Below are 21,129 nucleotides of genomic sequence, written 5' to 3'. Positions count from 1 at the left end.
GTGTTAGAGCTTCCTTGTATGGTTGTTTATCTTAAAGACATCTGTAGTAACATATTTCTAATTCTGTAGAATTACTCTTTACATAATGTACTCTGTATCATGATAAGGTTCAGTTCCCTTAATTTGAGTATCAAATTCCCTTCAGATAAAGAATTAGTCTGGTTCTCCTTTGTATTGTTTTTAGAAAAGCAGTATCTTTCTTGTAATGTAATCACCTAAACTGAAAACAATATTCCAAGTGAGGTCAAAGTAATGAATTAATTTGACCTCAGTATTGAATTTACATTACTTTCCTAGTAATGTAAATCCTACGCCTTTAACTACAGTATAGGTTCTTTTTATTGCTTCCCACATTTTTTAGATGGTTTAGGAAAAGTCAGTACTAAATTCTAAATCTTCCATATACAATGCTTCTTCTAATTCATCACTAACGTTAAGGGCATTGTTCTTGTTCTTGTGGATTTGTTTCAGACCTCTGCATCTTAGTAAAAGCCTGCAAAAACATTCAGATGTATTGACAAAATGTACATTGATACATAACACATTTATTTTACTGTACTGTATATATTTCCACAATACATGCAGGTTGGTGAGTTTTATGGTATCCAGTGTACAACAGTATTCTCAAGATTAACTAATTACATTTTAGAATTTTGTTCATTTACTTTTATTTAAGCATCAATTTCAGCTGTGCCATGTATTTGTATCCCCCCTTTTAAAAACATATGTTTGTTCTGACAGAAGTAAATAATCCTCTCTGAATGAGTTGCACGCGGGTGTTAATATATATTTTTTCCCATTACATTTAAAAGTACTAAATGTACTTTCCTATTTAATGTAACTAGTGGAAATCTAGACTGCCCATTCTCACCAAGGGATAATTGCGTTTGTATGGGGCGTGATTAAGTCTTTAAAATATTTTAAAAGTACAGTACAGTATGGCCATACGCACTGAGAAATAGTATAATACAAAACATTCGTCGAAATTTCCACATTTTATAACTTTGAATATGTCGCTTTTTAAATTAAACGTTCTGCTGTTTGCGGTGCTCTAACACATTAAGTAGACGGAAAATGCACACACTCCCTAAAACGGGAAAAAACAGTAGGTAGTGTGAGCGACATTCAGGGGGTGTAAATTATACACTTGTAGATTATTAACTAGTTTGGTAAAACCTCTGAAGAAGACTGCGGGATTTAAAGGACGTAAGAAACCGGCACTCAAATTACGAGCTGTGCACACGCACAAATCCTCGAATATTGCAAAAATGTATTCTGCGGACACTGAGACGATCTGCAGTTAATTATGCTCTTACTAAACAGTATTTAACTGAAGTACGACTTCGTGTCTTTTACCTAAAAATATTGGTTCGGGTTATTTTTACACTCTTGTGCAGTACATACGTTTTGTTTGTCTGAAAGCAAAAGGCTACTGCACATAAACGTGTTATAGAATGAGTGTCCAGTCTGACACTTAGCAATACGTCCTGAAAAGGCCATTACATTTTCCAGAACATTTAACGTGGAAACACTATTTTTCGCTCTGGATGGGGTATGCCATTACTGTGTCATATATGGAGATGGAAGAAGCCCAACAGAATGGGCTGTTGAAAAAATAAAAGTTTTACTTCTCAGCCTTCAGGAGTGCGACAGCCAAAGTCGGTTGCAATGTCCAGCGCACTCGGAGAGCTTCCAGAGGCCAAACAGGTGAGAAATGGAGGTGAAGTGAATTTTCGAGATCCTCCTTGGATACAAGAGCTGGACGCAATGGAGAGTGGTTTCGGCAATAAATCGAAAGATGCTGGTAAGTTAACCTTCTGGTAAATGGTTTTGTTAACTCCCGATACATACATTTTAAGTCTGAACATCTCACTGACGTAGTCTAGTATAGCTGTCACCTCGTGAAATACAATTTTTTAGTTTGCAGAGAAGTCACATAATAAGTAGACCATAAGGCTGTAACAATACTTTAGGAGTGATTGGGCTAATGATTTATTACAGGATTCCCAATTCCCAGTCTTGTCCTAGGGACTAATTTCTTTAGATGAGTTGTTCACTTAAATTAATCCTTAATTGAACCAACAAGTTACTTATTTGGAGCTTTTGAAAGTTTTTTTTTAAAGAGATTTATTAGTTGCTTAAGAACCACTGTGGTTAAAAGGCAACTTCCTAAATGTTCAGAAACAGAAAATAATTTCAGAGTTCAGATTTACCAATTATTATGTGTTAATAGTTTCAATAGTTATTTAAGTACTCGTGTGGAACAAAGAACAGGTTTGTGGTTCTCAGGAACAGAACCCCTGATACAGGGAGCAGGAGAGACTGCCAAGGAACAGCTAGTGATATGAACTCGATTGTTGCAGCCTGAGACATACAGTAAAGTAAAGCAGAAAACGGTGTGAGCTGCTTATGACTAAATTGCTTAGTTACAGAATTACCGGACAGGTTCGTATTAGCTTAAGTCAATTACTTTTGCACTATGAAAGTAGTCTCTGCAGAATGGGCTGTACTGTATATCATAAATATGCTTTAAGATATCTGTGTTGTCAGCCATACACAGGTTTTCACATGAACCTGATCACCCCTTACAGCAGGAAAGAGATGTTACTACATCCCTTACAGAATGATTTTGATCCTGTCAGGTCTAACTGGTTTCTTATATACAGTGATCCATAGGTTATTGATATGTCTTATTGATGTCTTTACTGACTCAGTTATTACATTTCTTTCAGGCTCATTTGTAGCAATACATTCTTATTTAGTGCTTTAGTGGTATGAGTTGGGGATTTGCAACTCAATAGAGGTTAAAAAAAGTACTACTTTTTCTACTTTTCCGGGTGGCATTTTGCAGCGGTATCATTTAGAAGGGCATTTGCTAAATTTGCTTTGGTAAAATGCAAAGACATACAGTACAGTACATACTGTACAGTATGGGCAGAAATGTGAGTAGTTTTGAATTAAAGTGTGAGCCATTTAAAATAAATAGGCATGATTTGTTAAGTACATGAGATGATAGGAAGTGGACCGTAAGGCAGTTTTCTATTTTACTATTAAAATACTATTTTAAATACACTGTACTTAAAAATATGGACATTTAATTATATCATCAGTTGTCATACATTGCTAGTTAAAAAGCAGAATGGTTGTTTTCACGTGATGGAAATTAAGGTACATTTTATTAAGTTTATGTACAGTACAGTAGTAAAAGTGAAGACATCATAAAAATATTATGATATATATATACAGTAGTTTCCCATCAAATTCATCAAATGTCAAAGCTTCTGATATCTTTAAAACCAGGCCATTCTTGTACCTCATTGCAAAAGGCCAGAGTTACTGTAGATTGCAGGCTATTTTAACTTGAACATGTGTCTAGCATGAGTAGAACAGAAGTTATGATGGTTTTAAGAAAACCAACATACTGTATGTTTAAATGCCCTTTGCTCTATGGGACAAATGTACAGTATGCACTGAGTTTCAGGACATTAGGAGCTAGTGGATGCCAAATCAGATTGATTTCACACAGAGTGACCACTGTCTATGAGAGGAAAGGGGCAGAATCCAACAAGACACCATCTGTAACCTGGTGCAAAGCTTACAGTGTGTCACAGATGTGCAGCTTGTGATGCTTCTGCATCTTAGATAAGAAATAGTGAACACACACCCTGCTAGCCTGTTGCTTTCACAGCACAACCCTGCAGCATAATAAATGAGCATGTTCTTTGTCATGTCTGTTCACTAAAATATCACTGCTGCTTCTGCCAAAAACCTTGTAATTTTCTTGATGGCAGCCTTGCCAATTTTTTGCTATAAGTTGCTTTTGATGCTGAGTATATCTGTCTACTCACACGATTTTGTACAAAAGATGCACTCATTGTTGGAAACAATAATATCTATTTTTTTCCAAATAAAAATATCAGAATAATGTACTGTAGCAGATAAAAACATTGTGATCGTAATCTTACTTACTGCATGTAAGGTATTTTCAGAATCGAACAACTCCTGGGAAGTAAACACTTTGAAAACTGCTCCGTCAGAACACGCATTTCCAACAAGTAAACTACAATGTCAAGACTTCCTCTAAAATACACAAGCCAACATTTTTATTGCGTTTCTGAAGCTATACAGCAGGCTGTATTTACGTGGAAACAACTGAGACTTGGACAGCAAAACCGACTCACTGATGTACAGTTTAGGAGACAGAGGTCTGGCTCAGGCTCTCTTTACACCACTGTGAGAGTCAAGTAGCATAATGAGAGCTCTGCTAATATTATTAATTTAACTGAATGCCTAAAGCCATACAGAAGACATGCCAGTTAATCTTTAAAGATCAGTGTGCTTTCTACACTCTTCATTTAATAATGAGTAGCTTGACATTTATTTTAATTAAACATCATGAGCTCAAACAGCCGTAGGTAATCCATATTTTGTTATCGTTCTTAATTTTGTTAACCCTAACGTCCGGTGTTTGTACAGTAAGATGTTCTAAGAATTGTTAACCAGGTACAATTTAACAGGATAACACCACAATCTTTGCTTTTTTGAACAATGTGGATTTTGTTTGCAAAGCAACACTTCAAGGAAGCAAATATTACTTTTCATTTACACATTATACAGAACAAGAAAGAGCTCCATTTGAGCTTTTATTCAGTTATCTAACATGTTTATTTGGCTAAAGGACTGGAATATCATCAAGTGTTGTCTTATCTAAGACCCTCCTGTTTATAAACAACCAGGTTGCTTTGCTTCAGATGTCTTATCAAATTACTCTATTTTGTTGTATTGCATTATTTTGTAATGGTACTGTATATCATTCTGAAAAATAAACATACAGCCTTTATTTCTTCCATAGTAAGTATAATTTTTGCTTACAGTGCATGTAAAGAAGACGACTGTGCATTTGCATTTTTTAGGGTTGTTTTGGCGATTTGCACCATGTATTTTCAAATTCATTTCATTTTCAGTGGCTTGTACTGGATCAAAACAGCTTAAAATGAGTAAATGGAGAAAGGACGAATTATATTTTAAGAATGTGTATTATAAAGTATGTATAAAATAAATAAACAAAACCTAAAAAATTACCTATTTAAAAATTGCCACACTGTTTTCCATGAGTATTCTTTCAAATATACAGTATCTGCTTGTAGGTCTGACGTTATTAGTTGTGCATTTATGTGTTTTGATTTACTTGGGGAGGAAACAATTCAATGGCTTGCACTCAATACTGAAAAGAAAAAACTGGGTCCTGTTGTACACCCTTTCCGAAGGCTGCTGTTGGAAGGGGATGTTGTTTTATAAGCAGAATTCCTCTCCTTTGCCCACCATTCTGGACCAAGTGATTCCTTGCTCTCACCTTCTGCTCTTGCTAAATGATAAATCCAATCTTTGCCTCTGGAAGCTGCAGAAATGAATCTCGTTGTCGGGTCTCTCTATGGTTAATAAGATGTTGGCACTGTGTTGAGGGCTCCTGCATTTTCTTTCCTTACACTGCTGGATCCTGCCCTACCAAGACATTATTACTCTCCTGCTCCAGTTCATGGACCCAGTGAGTAACAGGAGGTCTAAGCATGGAGTGGTGCTGCCCATGCACCCAAAGGCTTATGCTACAGTTAAATGCTTCAGTCAGAACTGGGCTGGGCTATTAATTTAAAATTAATCAAAACTGCTCCCCAAGAATAACATTTTTTTTTCTGAGATGCAAATTCCACATGCAGTTTGTGAGTATAGATGGGTTTCTAATGTCTGGTGTTTATTCATGCTTAGTTAATTGACTGATGCAGTTCAGGTATTTGGGTATAAATGTAAAATGTCATTAGTCAATTGAATAAGTCTGCACCATATTGTGACTGCAAATCCAGGCTGGGGAAAGCTATCACCTTTTAACTTTCCTGTCCTTTTGATTTTTAACTTTACCTACTAGGTTATTTATTAATAAATTTGATGAGAAGGCTAGATTTATGGAGAAACCTACTGTAGCATTCATAGCATTTGGTTAATGAATGAAGAGTTAAAATATTAATTAAGGGTTGAGAAGACCATGCAGTACCTGTACTGTATGTAGCATACTGTCAGTTTTTGTATTCTTTTATAACTAGGACCAGTTACTAGTAATAAGCATGAATAATGTGCCAAGGCCCCCAGTGACTGTAAAGGAGAGTTTGTGTGGACTGGAGCTGTGACACAGTACTCACTGACAGTATCTCCAAGCTCGGTGTGTATATACAGTAGCAAGATGCAGGGGCTACTGTTGAGCTGCAGAGCAAGAATACCCTGGTCCCTTCAGATCCTCCTGACTGAAGTGGTACTTGACTAGCTGTGTGTCTTTACTTGGTAACTTCCAGGCACATTAAGATAAAAATCATTTCTGAGACCTGAAACAGTGACACGAGACTATAGGCCTCACTTACAGTATCTCTCTGACACTGTCTTGAATGGTTGAGCCGCTTTTAAAGCCTTCATCCCTGTGAAATTCAAGTTCAATTTGCTGCATCTTTTCTTTCACATTATAAATTGTAGTAGTTCTTGTCGACAACCCATTACTTATAAAAGGCAGTGATTTACTAAGCAGTACTGCACATCTGGGATGTACTTGTGATTGTGTACCATACTGTATCTACTGTACAGTTGGTATAAGGTTTGTGAATCCTTTGGAATTACTTGGATTTCTGCATTAATTACTCATACAAATTTGGTTTTCAACTAAGTCACAATAATAGACAAACAGAATCTACTTAAAACTATTGACACACAAACAATTGTACTTCTTGTCAGTACTGAACACATCATTTAAACATTCACAGGCCAGGCTGGAAAAAGTATGTGAACCCTTTTATTTAGTAACTGATAGAGCCTCCTTTAGCAGCAATAACCTCCACCAAATATTTCCTGTACCTGCTGATGAGATTTGCACAATAGTTAGGAGGAATTTTAAGCCATTCCTCCTTACAAAACTGTTCCAGTTCATTGATGTTTCTGGGATTCCTTGCTTGAACAGCTCTCTTCAGGTCATGCCACAGCATCTCAATTGAGTTGAGGTCTGGACTTTGACTTGGCCATTCCAGAACACAAATTCTGTTGATTTACTCCTGTGTTTCTGGTCATTGTCTTGTTGCATCACCCAACTTCTATTAATCTTCAGATGACAGACCGCTATCCTGACATTCTTCTGTAAAGTTTCTTGATACAGTTTTGAATTCATTGTTCTCTCTATGATGGCAAGCTGTCCAGGCCCCGAGGCAGCAAAGCCGCCCCAAACCTTGCTGCTCCCTCCACCATGCTTCACAGTTGGGATGAGGTTTTGGTGTTGGTGTGCAGTGCTTTTTTTGCTCCAAACATAGCATTGCACGTTCCTGCCAAAGAGTTCAAGTTTTGTCTCATCCATCCACAGAACACTGTCCAAGATGTGTTGTGGAACATCCAGGTAGTCTTTTGCAAACTTGAGAGGTGCAGCAATGTTGTTTTTGGAAAGCAGTGGTTTCCTCCATGGGGTCCTTCCTTTAACACCATTCTTGTTCAGTGTTTTGGCAAGTTCAGGAGATTCCTGCAGGTCCTTTGCCGTTACCCTAGGGTTCTTTTTCACCTCCTTCAGCACTGCACGCTGTACTCCTGTCATGATTTTTGCAGGAAGCTCACTCCTAGTGAGAGTAGCAACAGTACTGAATTTCGTCCATTTGTAGACAATTTGTCTTACTGTGGATTGATCAACACCCAGGCCTTTAGAAATGCTTTTGTAGCCTTTTCTAACTTTATGCATCTCTACAATTCTTCTAAGGTCCTCTGATATTTCTTTTGATCAGGGCACAGTCCACATGAGCAGCTCTTTCTTGAGAAGAGCAGACTCTGTCAGTAACCAACCTTTGTGCGTCTTTCTTTATAGGGGAGGGCACCTCCAGCCCACACCTCCAATCTCATCTCATTGATTGGAACACCTGACTCCAATTAGCTTTTGGAGAAGTCATTAGCCTAGAGGTTCACATACTTTTTCCAACCTAGGCTGTGAATGTTTAAACGATGCTGTTACAACCCCAGGTGTCTAGGGGTAAAGGGGTGTAGCATTTAGCATGGATTTGGATGCAGGTGGGTTTCTGGTGAAGGACTTAGGAAGCGTGATAACAAGTTTGGTGCAAAAGTGATTTATTTTAAAAAAGTGAATAAGTGACTGGTGTGTATCAGGACACAACAACACACACGGAAAGGGTACTAGAGTGGGCCAGAGAAAATAAAATAACAAACAAAATGAAGCTGGAAAGCTGACCTAACTACAATACCAAAACCGAAACACTCAGTCTTCGGCGTCTTCTAGCACTCTAGCTAACCTTCACTGACTACCCTAACCATACAAGACAAAAGGCACTCACCCATCCTAAACTAGTGTTTCTAATACAAAGACCAACTACATGTACCCAATGTACAACATAACAGAAGTGTTCAGTACTGACAAGAAGAAGTACAATTATTTTTGTGTTATTAGTTTAAGCAGATTATGTTTGTCTATTATTGTGACATAGTTGAAGATCAGACCCCATTTTTATGAGTAATTAATCCAGGTAATTCCAAAAGGTTCACAAACTTTTTTCTTGCAACTTTATGTATACAGTACATTATGATTCTTTCCAAAATGAGCTCCTTACTTCCAACTATGTCATCTTGGTGCAAATACTTGAATATCATTTACAGATCAATATTAGAATATACATTTTTTCCATTTTATACAGGTTTTTATTTTAAACATTTTTTTCTGAATAGTCTGATTTTTTCTAATGGTAGTTAAAGAGTTCCTTTTATCCTTCCCTAATGTCATATATTTCAAATTAAAATTTCAAATTAAAGTCCGGATATGTTACAGTATGTGCAAGTAAGAAAATAATAGAAAAAATAACTAGAAAGTAAGGGAGAGACGGTCTGTGTTGCTTCAGTTAACATCAACCAGCATTAAGTGACTAATTTTCTTTTTTCCAGTGTAAACATCTAATAGGTTACCTTTACTGTTTAAAGTCAGCATTACACTCTGTTTCATATTCTTTCCTCTTCAGCAATCTTCATGAAGCTGGTGATGGTGCGGCGAAAGACAGGACTTCCTGATGAGGAACTACAGGAAATGCTCAGAGGAAAACTGCGTATCCTGGAGAATGACAGCGGGGAGGTCATGGCACTTTTCAGTGTAAGATCTGGAGTTGCGGTATTTTGCTCCATTGTTGTCAGTGATGTTTTGAAGTTCGGACCCTTCATGTGCTCGAGAGAACTCGGAAGTGAGCATGGATGAGGACAGAGTGTGTTAAAACAGATTTGAGCAAGAACAAAGTGTAGCTCACAAAAATGTATTTAAGCCTCGAGAAATACCGTGAATCGGGCGACAGAATTCTCAAATTCAAAGTGTGTTGTCTTCGTAGGAGGGTTCCTCTACACATTTGGCATGTGAGCTTATACATTCGGGAGGAGGGCAGATCCTATTCTCATACACTCTTGCTTTCTTACATACAGTATCTGTATCGTGACTAGTGCATCCAATTTTGCATCACCATTTCCATCACTGTCTCCACCTCAGCATCAGTCTTCCTGCAGGTCCCTGGCTCATCCAACAAGAAACGTAGAGGGTTCCTAAAGCTTATCTTTGTGATCAGGTTGCTGTTGCCTCAGCCAGGCTGAGTAAATTCAAATCACACCTCTACAATTTATTAGGAATTGGCTGAACTGTTGAAGGGTCATTTAGAAACCTCACAGGGAAATTCCACAGAATAATCATTCAGTGTTATTTATGGGATATTCAGGTACATTTATAATACTAATAGTGGTAATAAGAATAATGATACAACTCAAATGGGAACACAAAAATGAGTTTTGGCTCAAACCTTTCTCATAAATGTTTCAAAGCACTGTTTATTTTCTATAAAGAAAATGACTATTGTACTGGCTATGTTTCTGCAGGCACTAAAAGATTATTTCTCCCAATACGATATTTTCACTCTTTGGAAGAAAATACTAGTAGATATAATGTCATTAATGTAAAGATTATTCTTTCAGTGTTCTACTAGGCTCAATACCTTCATAAATCATAATCTTAATCAATCTTACTGATTCATAATGCTAACGGATGTTTTTTTTTTTAGCAACTTGAGTCTTGAGTGACTGTATGGCAATATATTCATTAAATATTTGACCATGAGTTGGGTCTTTTCAAGATTAAGATTAATTCTGTACAAATACAGTATATGCATATAATGCAATTAAAAAAATAGATTTCTCTATAGCTTGTCTGTTCAGCTCCTTCTGTTCCAAACTGTCTTTGTCAAACTGCATATAAAAAATCATTAATGTCATGTTTTTGTGCAAATTGAGCTTTCGTTGAAAATGTTGCTGTTGAACATGCTCAGCAGATGAAAGTTCAATATTTTGGCTGTCTTCGTGCAATGACTCAAACTGAAAACTGTTAGTCCAAGCTTTGAAATGTTGTCTTTTTAGGAGCTTTCAGCCAGGCTGCTTTCCATCCACAGTGAAGAGGATATAATTGTTGTTACGTTTAAAACATTTGAAGAAATATGGAAATTTAACACTTACTACTCACTGGGTATGTTTGCTTGGTTATTGCATGCTCCACTGAAGTGAATAGTATCCATTGATGATTTCTGAAACAGGAATAATTATTATAGTATGTAATATGTTAATATTTTTATAATAAGGAATATGTAATATTTTAATACATATTTTAAATTTCTATTTCGTTTCAGCATGTAAAAATGATTGGATTTCATATTTATAAAAACACCTTCCAAATTGTGCATCTCGATGAAATGTTAATTGGAAAACTTCTTTAACAATATTTTTCATTAGAATGTATTTATCAGGGTTTGTGGTATTATAGTGTGTAGATGGAGTTGCAGCTTATTGAGTTTTGCTGATTAGCTTATTGTTTTTAGGGCTTCTTGGTCATTGCATGGAGAATCTCCTCCTTGATCAGGTCTTCTGGTTACACCATTTAGATGAAGAGGATTTAGGAATTGAGGTCTTAATCCATGAAGAAACATTACATTTAATGTACAAAGGGATCCTGATGCAGGAAGGTAGGATTCCTGCTTTTTTTTTAGGTTTTCTGTTTCACGCTCTTTGGAGCCTGCCCTGTGATGTTTTTAAGTATTTGTCTAGAAATACTCTTAGATGGTTTGGTTTTATGCTGCATTTCTGACACGGTGGCTTGCTGAGTAATCTCTGTTATTTTTTTTTGCAGTTTAGGCTGTCTTTAAGGTAGAAGAGCCAATAAGACAAAACTATTATTCATTGCCTTAGAACACTTTGTTTTCAAGCTGAGTCCTTTGGTATTTGGTGTGTCAAAATACATCTCTCTCTGTTTCCCAGAATCCTTCTTTGCTGTATGCACTGCTGAACAGAACTGTGAGAGCGCTTCCACAGGCAGTGAGCTGCGCCTGCAGGAGGGTAACGTAGCTATCTTTGAGCCACCCTCGGATGGATCAGAATGGACAGTGCAGTTGTTGGTAGATGGTTCAAGAGGGTCCATTGCTAAACCGGCACTAGAGCCAGTCAGTCCATTTCATCAGTAAGTAGATTTTAACCATGCCTGTTGTTTCTTTTCCATACGTTTAGGTTTCCTTGCAGCACCTCTTGTACGAAAAATTAAATGTTGCTTAGTTGATGAAAGTTGTAATATAACACCCAAAGAGTGCACCATACTCTTGCAATTGAAAACACTTCTCTGTAGTTTTTCATTTTACATTACTCTTGTGATCATTTCATGTGATATGTAGCGCTCTAGTCATAAACAGGTTTTTTTATCCTTTGGTTACCTAGGAAGTGATATTTAAATATTAATCATCCATACATTTTCTAACCACTTTATCAAATACAGGGTTGCTGGAGGCTGTCCTGGCAAACATTGTGTGCAAGACAGGAAACACCTTGGACGGGGCTCCAGTCCATTGTAGAGCACACACAGACAGAGATATGCAGTTAATCTACTGTAGCAATAGGTCTTTAGACTGTGGGAGGAAACCAGAGCACCCAGATGAAACCCACACAAACATAGGGAGAACATACAAGTTCCACACAGATAGCATCCCTGCTCTGGAATTGAAGGCAGGCCCCCAGCACTGTAATTGAACTAGAGAAATAATTTCAGTTCTTGTTTTCATATATCCTCTTGTACATTAACCTATTTCACAGAAGTCATTTGCTCAGTAGACATGGGGTAAACGACTGTAGTCTTTTATCCCTGCTGGTGAAGAGTCTGCTTGCTGCCTCTGCTTTTGCACACTTGACTGAGCAATATAAGTACGAGGCCATTAGGGGGTTATCCTTAGACAGATAAAATGAGCAAGGAAACCCTGTTCCATAAAAGAGCATTATGCTTTACATTGTGCTCTTGAGGAATTACAGGATTTACGGCTTCCTCTCATTTGTTACCTTTCAGCCCACCTAATTGTTTGATTGCTTGAATTTAATTGATGCGAGGCTCTCATTAAGGCATTTCTTGAAAGAAGCCAGGGTGTCAGCTTCAACAACTTGGTTGGCTAGTTTATTTCAGATTTCCACCACCCTTTGTACTGTATTTGTTCCTCCTGGTCTCAGTTTTTAAATTTCTCTTTACTCTCCATTTGGCTCCTGTTGTTTGTGACTCCTTGTAGTGTTCTTTTAGCTTGACAGAGCTGAACCTTGAGCTCAGTATATCAGTATATCTGATCGCTTTTCTCTAGGATGGTTCCAGAACAGCAATATTTTGTAACATGATAAATCTAAAACTTTAAATTTAACAATGTATTTTCATTGTAGTAAGCCTAGAAAAGATGATTCAAAGCAGACAAAATATCAGCTATAAAAAGAACACAAATAACACAAAGTACTAGTTTAAGAAGCAAGAAAACAAGCTGAACATCAGCGGTTGTAGTCTCAGCAATGCATTTACCGCTATCTGGTGGCTAAAGTATGCAACTGCAATTCTGCAACCTGGTCAGTTTTTAAATAACAAAAGCATTAATGCATCTGATGGTAGCTGCTCTTTTCCAAACTAATAATTAAGCGATGTTAAAAGCAAAGCAGCGACATTCAGTTAATTGTACATTATGATAATGATTGCAGTTTCTTTTTTTCTGTGGTTATTCAATGATGCTGGGAATCTAAATTAAAAACCTATGTACTATTGTTTTATTTTTAGATGGTTCCTTAAAGCGTGTCCCGAAAATATACTGATGGGCAATGCAAAACTGCTGTGTGAATTCCCCTACCAGTTTGGTAAGGATAGGTCATTATGTTCAATCAAAGAAATGTTGAGGCAGCATATTTTCAGACTATGGTATTTTAACTGGCTGCCCTGATCACCATAAAGACATTTCATATACGTATAGAAGCAGAAAACATTAAAAATTACTAGTACTGAGTTGAGCTCACATATCACCGTATAGATGGTAAAATGCCTGAGATTCTTCTTTTGATCTTCAATAGGATGTCCTAGGCCAGTATTAAAAGTGCAGTAACATTTTTTTAAAAAGCATTGTGAGAGTGACAGCAAAATATTTGAGTGTCGTGACAGATGTGAATTGAGTGAGTCTGTTTTTTTTCTTTGTCACATCAGCTGTGGGCTCCTGCATAGCCACTGTGGGATATGAAGGTTCTGGGCCAGATGAACTCAGCTTTAAAAGTGGAGATTGTGTTGAAATTGTGGGTTTCCTCGTCTCGTGCTTTGAGTGGTTTGTGGGGAAGCATTCTGAAACTGGAAGGACTGGGTTAGTGAAGACAAGCCTTGTAAAGCCAACTAATTCTATTTGTGAGTAAGTAACATTTTGGGTTTTTCTTTTTTCTGTTAACAAAATGTGATTACGTACACCGAAATATTATACAGTATCAATATTTTATTGAAAATAGTTTAAATGAATATGCTGGTAATGAGGTTTTTACCTTTTAATCACTCTAATTTGAATTATCCTTAAAACCCTTTATTGTAATTTATTTTATTTAGTCCAGATTTTTACAATTGAGTTCTGTAAAATACTTATATTGAGTGCCTGAGACCTTTATATAGATCATCAGTGCTGATGTGATTTGATATTTGCTTTGACACCCAAAGATTATGATGTGTACACTGCAGCCACTAGTAAGTGTATATAATTTTAAACACTTTTAATCACCTCAGGAGGGAATTTTCTATGTATTCCATTTTAAACACTAAGACAGCTGATTGGTCAGCTTCATGTGGGAGCTGTGCAGGCTGTGGAAAATGTCAAGAGTTTCTGTCATGCTTCTGAAACAAGTCACACACAAGCTGGGCCCTGTGGGTCTGCTGTGTTTTCATTAAAGATGTCAGTACACTAAGGGCACAACTGTGCACAGGTCTCCCTCAGTGTCTTTAAATACATTGTTTTCCAGAGTGACGAATGGACACAGAGTATGAAATGAACTTACCTTGCTTCTGGCTTTTATCTGAAGTCCAGTTGTCGGGACCAGGATACTGTGTGTAATTCCAAGAAGGATTCTTCTTTGGACGTAATTTATTATTAAAAGCTTCCTTGTTTTCTTTTAGTGGAAAACTGATCTGAAAATCTCATCCAGCAATCAAGAAGTAATATCGGTTTTAATAATATGGATAGGTAGTTTGCTTGAGATTCTCACAACCCTTTGTAAAATAAATTATTAGCACTGATTTTGCTTTCAAGTAAATGAGTGCACTCAGACTATGCCAGGGAAATGTGCACAACAACATTACGGAAGCACTGAACCCTTCACTGTTGGAACAAAGCACTTACGTGTGAAAACGCCACACCTTTCCTCAAGCATGTGTCAAGAACATGGTAATGGATGAATCCCCTGATAATATCAAATATCTCCAATGCTTGATAGTCTCACTTCCTGTGCTCTTTATACCACTGGACTTGCAAGTTTGCTTTGCTGTGTGTAATAAGCAATTCATGTGATATCTTACATCACCCCAGTATGAGCATTCACCCATTCAACCTTATCTGTACCTGCTTTCTGTTATCCAGGCCTTAATCAAAGACAGTCTTTTAAAATTTAAATATGCCATATCATATGCTCCTTTTGTATCCATTACTTGATCACGTGATTGAAAGAACTCTTAACAAGTGTGTTAAAATGGCCCACCTGTTCTAAATCTATACTTTTCACTCTTTGGTTGGTTTCAGCTCCATTCCAATGCCATAATTAAATCCAGATTACAAAGAAATGTAAACCCGCTCACCAATCATATGTTTCACACCTTGTCTGAATGATTACTTTCTATTTCCTAGCAGCTTACTGCTAATTGAAACAAGGTATGAGGTGTGCAATTTGTGACTGGTGTGTAGGTCAAAGTTTGGGTTTAGTCTTTCGGGCTTACTGTAGGTAAAATCATTTGATCTCCGGTTTTGTTTACAACCTAGACTAGTGTCAATGTAAAAATTGCTACAGTAGGTTTCTATAAACTCCTCATATGTTCATAATTAATATCACCAGCTGTTCATAATTTGTCTGCAATTCATTTTATTAGCGTTATGTACTGTACTTATGAAAATTTCGGACATAAAGACTATCGTATATCAATAGCTACAGTATGTTTATTGTTATTTTAACCTTTTTTTATTGCTTTAAATAGTAGAAATTGCCATACCCATTACAATACACGGGTGCTTTTTTCTAGATCAGCAGAGGTGTTTCTAAGTGAAGAGGAGGAATCCTTGTTCAAATGGAAAGAGGAATTCTTTGAGGAAAAATCTATTGATGTTCTGAAGAAAATGTGTCAAACAGACGTGGATGCTGTTTACAAGCTTGGTAAGGTTAATCAGTCATTGCTGTCCATCCAAATGTTCGATCTTCATGTCAAATTGTCCAATTTAAATTTTGATAATAGTACTTAAAAGGCGTCTCTTAATACTGAATATATACGGCCAGATCAGAAACTGAAACTGGACCTGGTTAGCACTTGCATGGGAGACCTCTAAGGAAAACCAGGTTGCTGCAGCTGTGTTGGTGGTGTTCTTACTGCTAGATTTGTTTCTAAACCAATGCACCAATGTGGTGGCCATAGACTCCGCACTGTACCAGGTGTCATCCTTCAGATAATGCATGAAACTGAAGTACAGAAGAGTTAGGAGTGTTTACCATGGTGTGCTCGCTTAATCGCTTAATCTGGGTTTGTACAATCAGCTGATCCTAAAGTTTCATCAGTTCAGTTGTTGAAGCAGTTTCTCAGTTCTCTCCCTGAACTGCTGTGTAGTGGCATTGCCTATGTTTAATGGCCGTCTCATGTCATGCAGGTGAGTGCTGCACTAAGGAGTTGGTGAATTAGGTCACATTCTGTGTGTAAATTGTTTTGAGAAGTATAAAAGCAGAGAACTGTTGTAATAATATTTTTACTAAATTATTGTTTTTCTAATACTACTATATTTACTGTCTTGAAGATAAATACAATAATTTATTGTATTTATAATACAATAATAGGCTGATAAATAAAATCCAAAAACTATTGTAAAGAAACTGGTTACTCCTCAGTATTGTGATTTACAGACTGGAATCTATTTTGTGTCATATTATGTTTTTATTTTATATAGATAAACTAGATACACAGGATCCTCCAGGAATACCAAGGCAAAGTAAGAATCCCATCTCATTCATCCTGTACTTTACAGTCATCTCATTGATTTGTAGTACCTCAAGAACTTACTGCAGTAATTAAACATTTCCAAAATATAAATGCATTATTCTCAAGACATTATTCATGGTTGTTTTGCTGCTGTTTCAGTTACCAAGTCTTTCGCTCTCCAGAAGATGTATTTTTCTATATGGTTTTTATTTTTTGTTGGTAAAATTAAGACCTAAAAAAATCATAGAAAACAAAGAATATAGGTCAATGCTGATTGCTATAATGTAATGCTAAACAATGCTAGTATGGTTTCTTCCATTATTTCGCCATGGCTGTGTATTATATTCTTCTTCTTTTGACAGCTGGCCTGAATTCTTTTATTGATTGTCAAAGATCCATGGTCTGATACTTTCTTTTGATTATAGCTTCCACCTTCAACAATGAGAGCGATCCACAAAGACAGGAACTACAAAACAAAATAGCTGTGTGTCTGAGCCGACTGAAGGAGCCACATGTTCCCCTGAAAGAAACTCAGCATGAAGACAGGCAGTCAGAGCACCACCATAACCACTCTCTGTCATCCAAGGAGCACAGTGAGCCTTGCTTCATTATTAATAGTGAAGGTGACAATCACAGTGCAGATGACTTTCAGACATTGCTTGCTTTCCTCAACTGCAGTGAGTACAAAGAAGAGTTCCGAAACATCTACGACTTTTCCTTCAGATTTCTTCAGTCCATGTTTCAAGGCTACACAGATGATGAAGAGTTGGTGTTCTACCTGGGAATGGCAAGGGAGAATGCAAGAAAGAAGAAATTCCTCTGGGCTCAGACGAGAATCTGTTTTCTCTTGGGGAAACTGTGTGCCAGGAGACTTAAGTTTTCCCAAGCTAGAGTCTACTTTGAAGAGGCGCTGAGCGTTGCCAGAGAACAGTTTAAAGATATATTCCTGTTAATTTCTATTTACACAAACCTTGCAGCCATATATCTAAAGCAGAAGAACAAGGAGAAATATGTGGCCATTTTTGAGCGGATTGCTGCCTTTCTGATGGGAATTCCTAACTACATCTGCAGCACAGAGCAAGAATCTGAGATCTTAAAATATGTCTTGAAGAAAGCAGTGCTGGCTCAAAACAAAGTTGCTGAAGTAAGGACCTGCTTCCTGTTAGCTAAACTTTACACAAAACTCAACCAGCCTCAGAGTGCTTTGCTGTTCACAGAGAGACTACAAATTCTTGCTAAGGAGTTGTCTCTTACCAGCAAAGTGATGCCAAGTGACTATTATTTGACCTTGGGTAAACTTTATGGTGCGAAATATCTCCCACACTTAGCAGTGAGCTCAGTAAAACAAGCCGTATTCCACACTGGTGCCACACTTACAGACTGTTTAATAGGGACAGAATTTGTCATGGACAATGCCTCCCGGTTGTATAGTTTAGGGAAGTGTGGTGTATTAGTCCCAACACAAGTTGCACCTTACCTTAATAAAGCACTTTATTTTGCAGCCGATAAGAAAGACCAAGTGCTTTGTCAGACCATCTCCTTGTGTTTGTCTCATCTGCATCAATATCATGGCATGCTCAACAAAGCAATCTGGTATATTGATACTGTCATTTCCAAAAATGTTTGGCCAAGTGCAACACATGCAGCCAACATCTTAATTTATCTCGCATGGCTTCACATTTTAAATCGCCAGCATCACATGGCTTTGGATATTTTGACCTCTGGGCTGGGTTCTTTGTCTGAACACTGCACAAAACTACAGAAAGGCCTGGTTTATAACATGCGTGCTGTCGCTCTGAGATACACTGAAGACATAAAACAGGCAGCTGAGAGTTATGGTAAAGCAATACAGATTTGTGAGGAGTCTGACTTTAAGTACAACCGGGCCATTGCGCAAGCCAACTTTGGCTTCCTGTGCTTGCATGCCAAAGCTAAAGGCCTAGCTGAGCTGAGCCTTGTGAGGGCTGTGGAGCTTTTCTCACAGCTGGAAGATGTAGCTCATGAGGAGAACTTTATAACTGTTTTGCTTGAGCTGGGCCAGTATTATGTCAGTCAAACGCAACTGGAAAAGGGGATGATTTGTTACGAATGGGCTTTCCTCATGGCAATCAAGGCAAACCACGTTGAGTGTAAGTGTTTCTTTTTATTAACACTGGATCACCAGTAAAATGGCAGTAGTAAAACAAATGTATCCAGAACAAAAAGTGAACTATATCTGTTTATAAAATTATTAATTACCTTAAGCATTAAAAACATTAGGCATGGTGTATAACTAAGTTAATAAAATACAATATTAATATGATTTGGTTAGCTGTTGGATTTTCTAAAATATGTAATGTTATTTAAGGTTTTTTTATTATATTTGAGGGAGAAAATGTGTTTAGATATTCTGAATGCTAAACTTCTATTCTTTCCATTTGTTAGTTTTGTTGTATGGTTTTGTTGTTTTTTTTGGTATGTTGAGGGTCTATTCTGCTTGTTTAAATATAACTCACTGCAGTACTTTATTGCATTCTACACAACAATCCTCTGTAATGCAGTTACCTTTATTGGTCTTTGAAGGGTTCTTTATTGGAACTGTATTGACTTTATTTGCAGTTGTCAAGACTCACTGAAATACGTAATACTTTTAATTCTCCAATCCTTTCATTGCTAGCAAAAATTATAGGGTTTTCAAAGCTGAAAGATAAATTTGTTGCATGCATTAAGAAAAAGCAAAACCTGTAATCTCACTGCCATCTGCTTGGAAGAGCCTTTTAAAATCCAGTGAACCATCTTATTACCACATCAGCACATAAAAGCCCCTTTATAGTATTTTGCTGGCGGACATGTACAGTATATACTGTATAAATACACAGCGTTGAACACATTTGGCTACACTGGGTTGCTGTGATTTGAGCCCCATCTGTCTTTAATTGACAGATATTATCGTAACAGCTGAAACAATATTATTATATATTAGAAGAGCTGCAGCTCAATTTCCTACAAGAAATAATTCTAGCCTGTAAAGCAGTGATTACATATTTGTGATTAGCTTATTTTGGAAGCACTCATGACTGTTTGCTTCATTCTGTTGTGTTTATCTGCAAATAATGAAAGAATATCTTGGATTTTCTTCAGGAATCTTAATACTCTAATAAGGGGAAAACTTACTTTCAATGAAACATTATATATTGGTGAAATATTAATTTCTTAGAAAGGTTTGTAAGGAAATATTTTATATAAATCTCTGAGCCCCAGTGAGAATGGGTTTTAATAACCTGAAGGATGTTAGTACTGGAATCTTATATGTTCTGCAAATTCTTGTCACATTTTATAAAAGGGATTTCATCATCTGTTGCACTAATGAATGTCTTATGTGCTCTTCTCTAACATGGCTCAGGCGTTTCATATCATTTATTATTGTAAAGCAGTGCTGTATTTTCTACTCTTGTTGTTCAGGCCAACTCCAAGCCACTAAGCAGCTGTGTCACTTCTACCACATGATTTGTCCCAATGAAGCCCAGTGCATAATCTACAATGAGTATATGCTGACTTTGGTCCGAAAAGCAGGCAACAAGGAATGGGAAGGACAAATCCTGGAGACCATTAGTCAACTGTATTTCAGCTTAGGAACTGAAAGGTGCACTGATTTTATTGAGGGTAGAAGTCAGAAAAGAACAAATGTACTTGTGTGATTACTGTCAATTGAAATTTAAATGAAATGTTCATGCATTTCCTGTGTTTAGTTTGTTTAGTAGATTCAGGTAGTGGACAAAAAATGTGAACACTGGGCTAGGAGGAGGGACATCAAATATCTTGGAAATGTATTGAAAGCAAGGGCTCCCACACAGGTATGACTACTGTGTGCACAGGCACAGGATCATGTACTGTATAAAAATGCTGTTCAGGCCTGGTTGCCTATAATTCTGGCTAGCATGGCTGAAGAGGATGCTGATTGTTGGGGGCAGGAGCTTCAGTGACAAAGACAGGTGGACTTGCTGATGTTTAATGATCAACTACAAGTATGTCTAAGCAGTTGATATCACCAGAGAAGAGGGAGATACATCATCAGCAAAGGGTAAAAGTGGACAGAAATACCTACTCCTGGAGAGTGATATGCATGCATTAATACAAAGTGTTATTGACTACAAATTGACTGTAAATTTCAATGTGGGATGCAAGCAGATAGCTTCTTCAAAAACAGCACACTGAGAGTTCCACAGACTGGGAGACCACAGTCAGCGTGCACTGCAATCCGTAAGTCCAGTGGTGCAAAGAAAACAGGCAATGGACTACTGAGTGCAATCTAGTTAGATGAATCATCCTTCACCATGTTCTCGACAAACCGAGCATGTGCCACCAACCTCAAGAACTCTACAGCCCTGAGAGCCCTTTTTTTCCTGTCATTTTTTGAGTGAATTCATTCACATAGAAGGCACGGTCAATACTAATCATTACTTAATCATACTGAGTGATCAATCATCCCGTGTAACACATCCACATACTGTAACTTATGTGGTTGCCCAGTGGTTTGATGAACATAACACTGAAGTTTAAGTCTTAGTCACCAC

At 37.2% G+C, this 21,129-nt stretch overlaps 1 protein-coding gene across 2 annotated transcripts in view; it reads left to right on the top strand.

The window, feature by feature from the left end:
* Nucleotides 1-1,088: 1,088 nt before the first annotated feature.
* The window catches only part of LOC102694600 (SH3 domain and tetratricopeptide repeat-containing protein 1), a 28,508-nt gene continuing 8,467 nt past the window's right edge, over nt 1,089-21,129 (top strand). The window contains exons 1-12 of one of the 2 annotated variants that reach the window (XM_015344987.2): nt 1,089-1,206; nt 1,636-1,804; nt 9,033-9,160; nt 10,459-10,564; nt 10,914-11,057; nt 11,350-11,548; nt 13,160-13,236; nt 13,577-13,772; nt 15,635-15,765; nt 16,545-16,586; nt 17,002-18,705; nt 20,018-20,198. In XM_015344987.2, coding sequence (XP_015200473.2) covers nt 1,669-1,804; nt 9,033-9,160; nt 10,459-10,564; nt 10,914-11,057; nt 11,350-11,548; nt 13,160-13,236; nt 13,577-13,772; nt 15,635-15,765; nt 16,545-16,586; nt 17,002-18,705; nt 20,018-20,198 — 3,044 coding nt within the window. In that variant the 5' untranslated portion in view covers nt 1,089-1,206; nt 1,636-1,668. Of the gene's footprint in view, nt 1,805-9,032; nt 9,161-10,458; nt 10,565-10,913; nt 11,058-11,349; nt 11,549-13,159; nt 13,237-13,576; nt 13,773-15,634; nt 15,766-16,544; nt 16,587-17,001; nt 18,706-20,017; nt 20,199-21,129 lie in introns of both variants that reach the window. The other variant, XM_015344985.2, reaches the window with a different exon arrangement.

Source organism: Lepisosteus oculatus, chromosome 1 (genome assembly GCF_040954835.1).
Source record: "Lepisosteus oculatus isolate fLepOcu1 chromosome 1, fLepOcu1.hap2, whole genome shotgun sequence".
In the NCBI taxonomy this organism is placed as follows: domain Eukaryota; kingdom Metazoa; phylum Chordata; class Actinopteri; order Semionotiformes; family Lepisosteidae; genus Lepisosteus; species Lepisosteus oculatus.
This window is presented reverse-complemented; position numbering and strand designations above follow the sequence as displayed.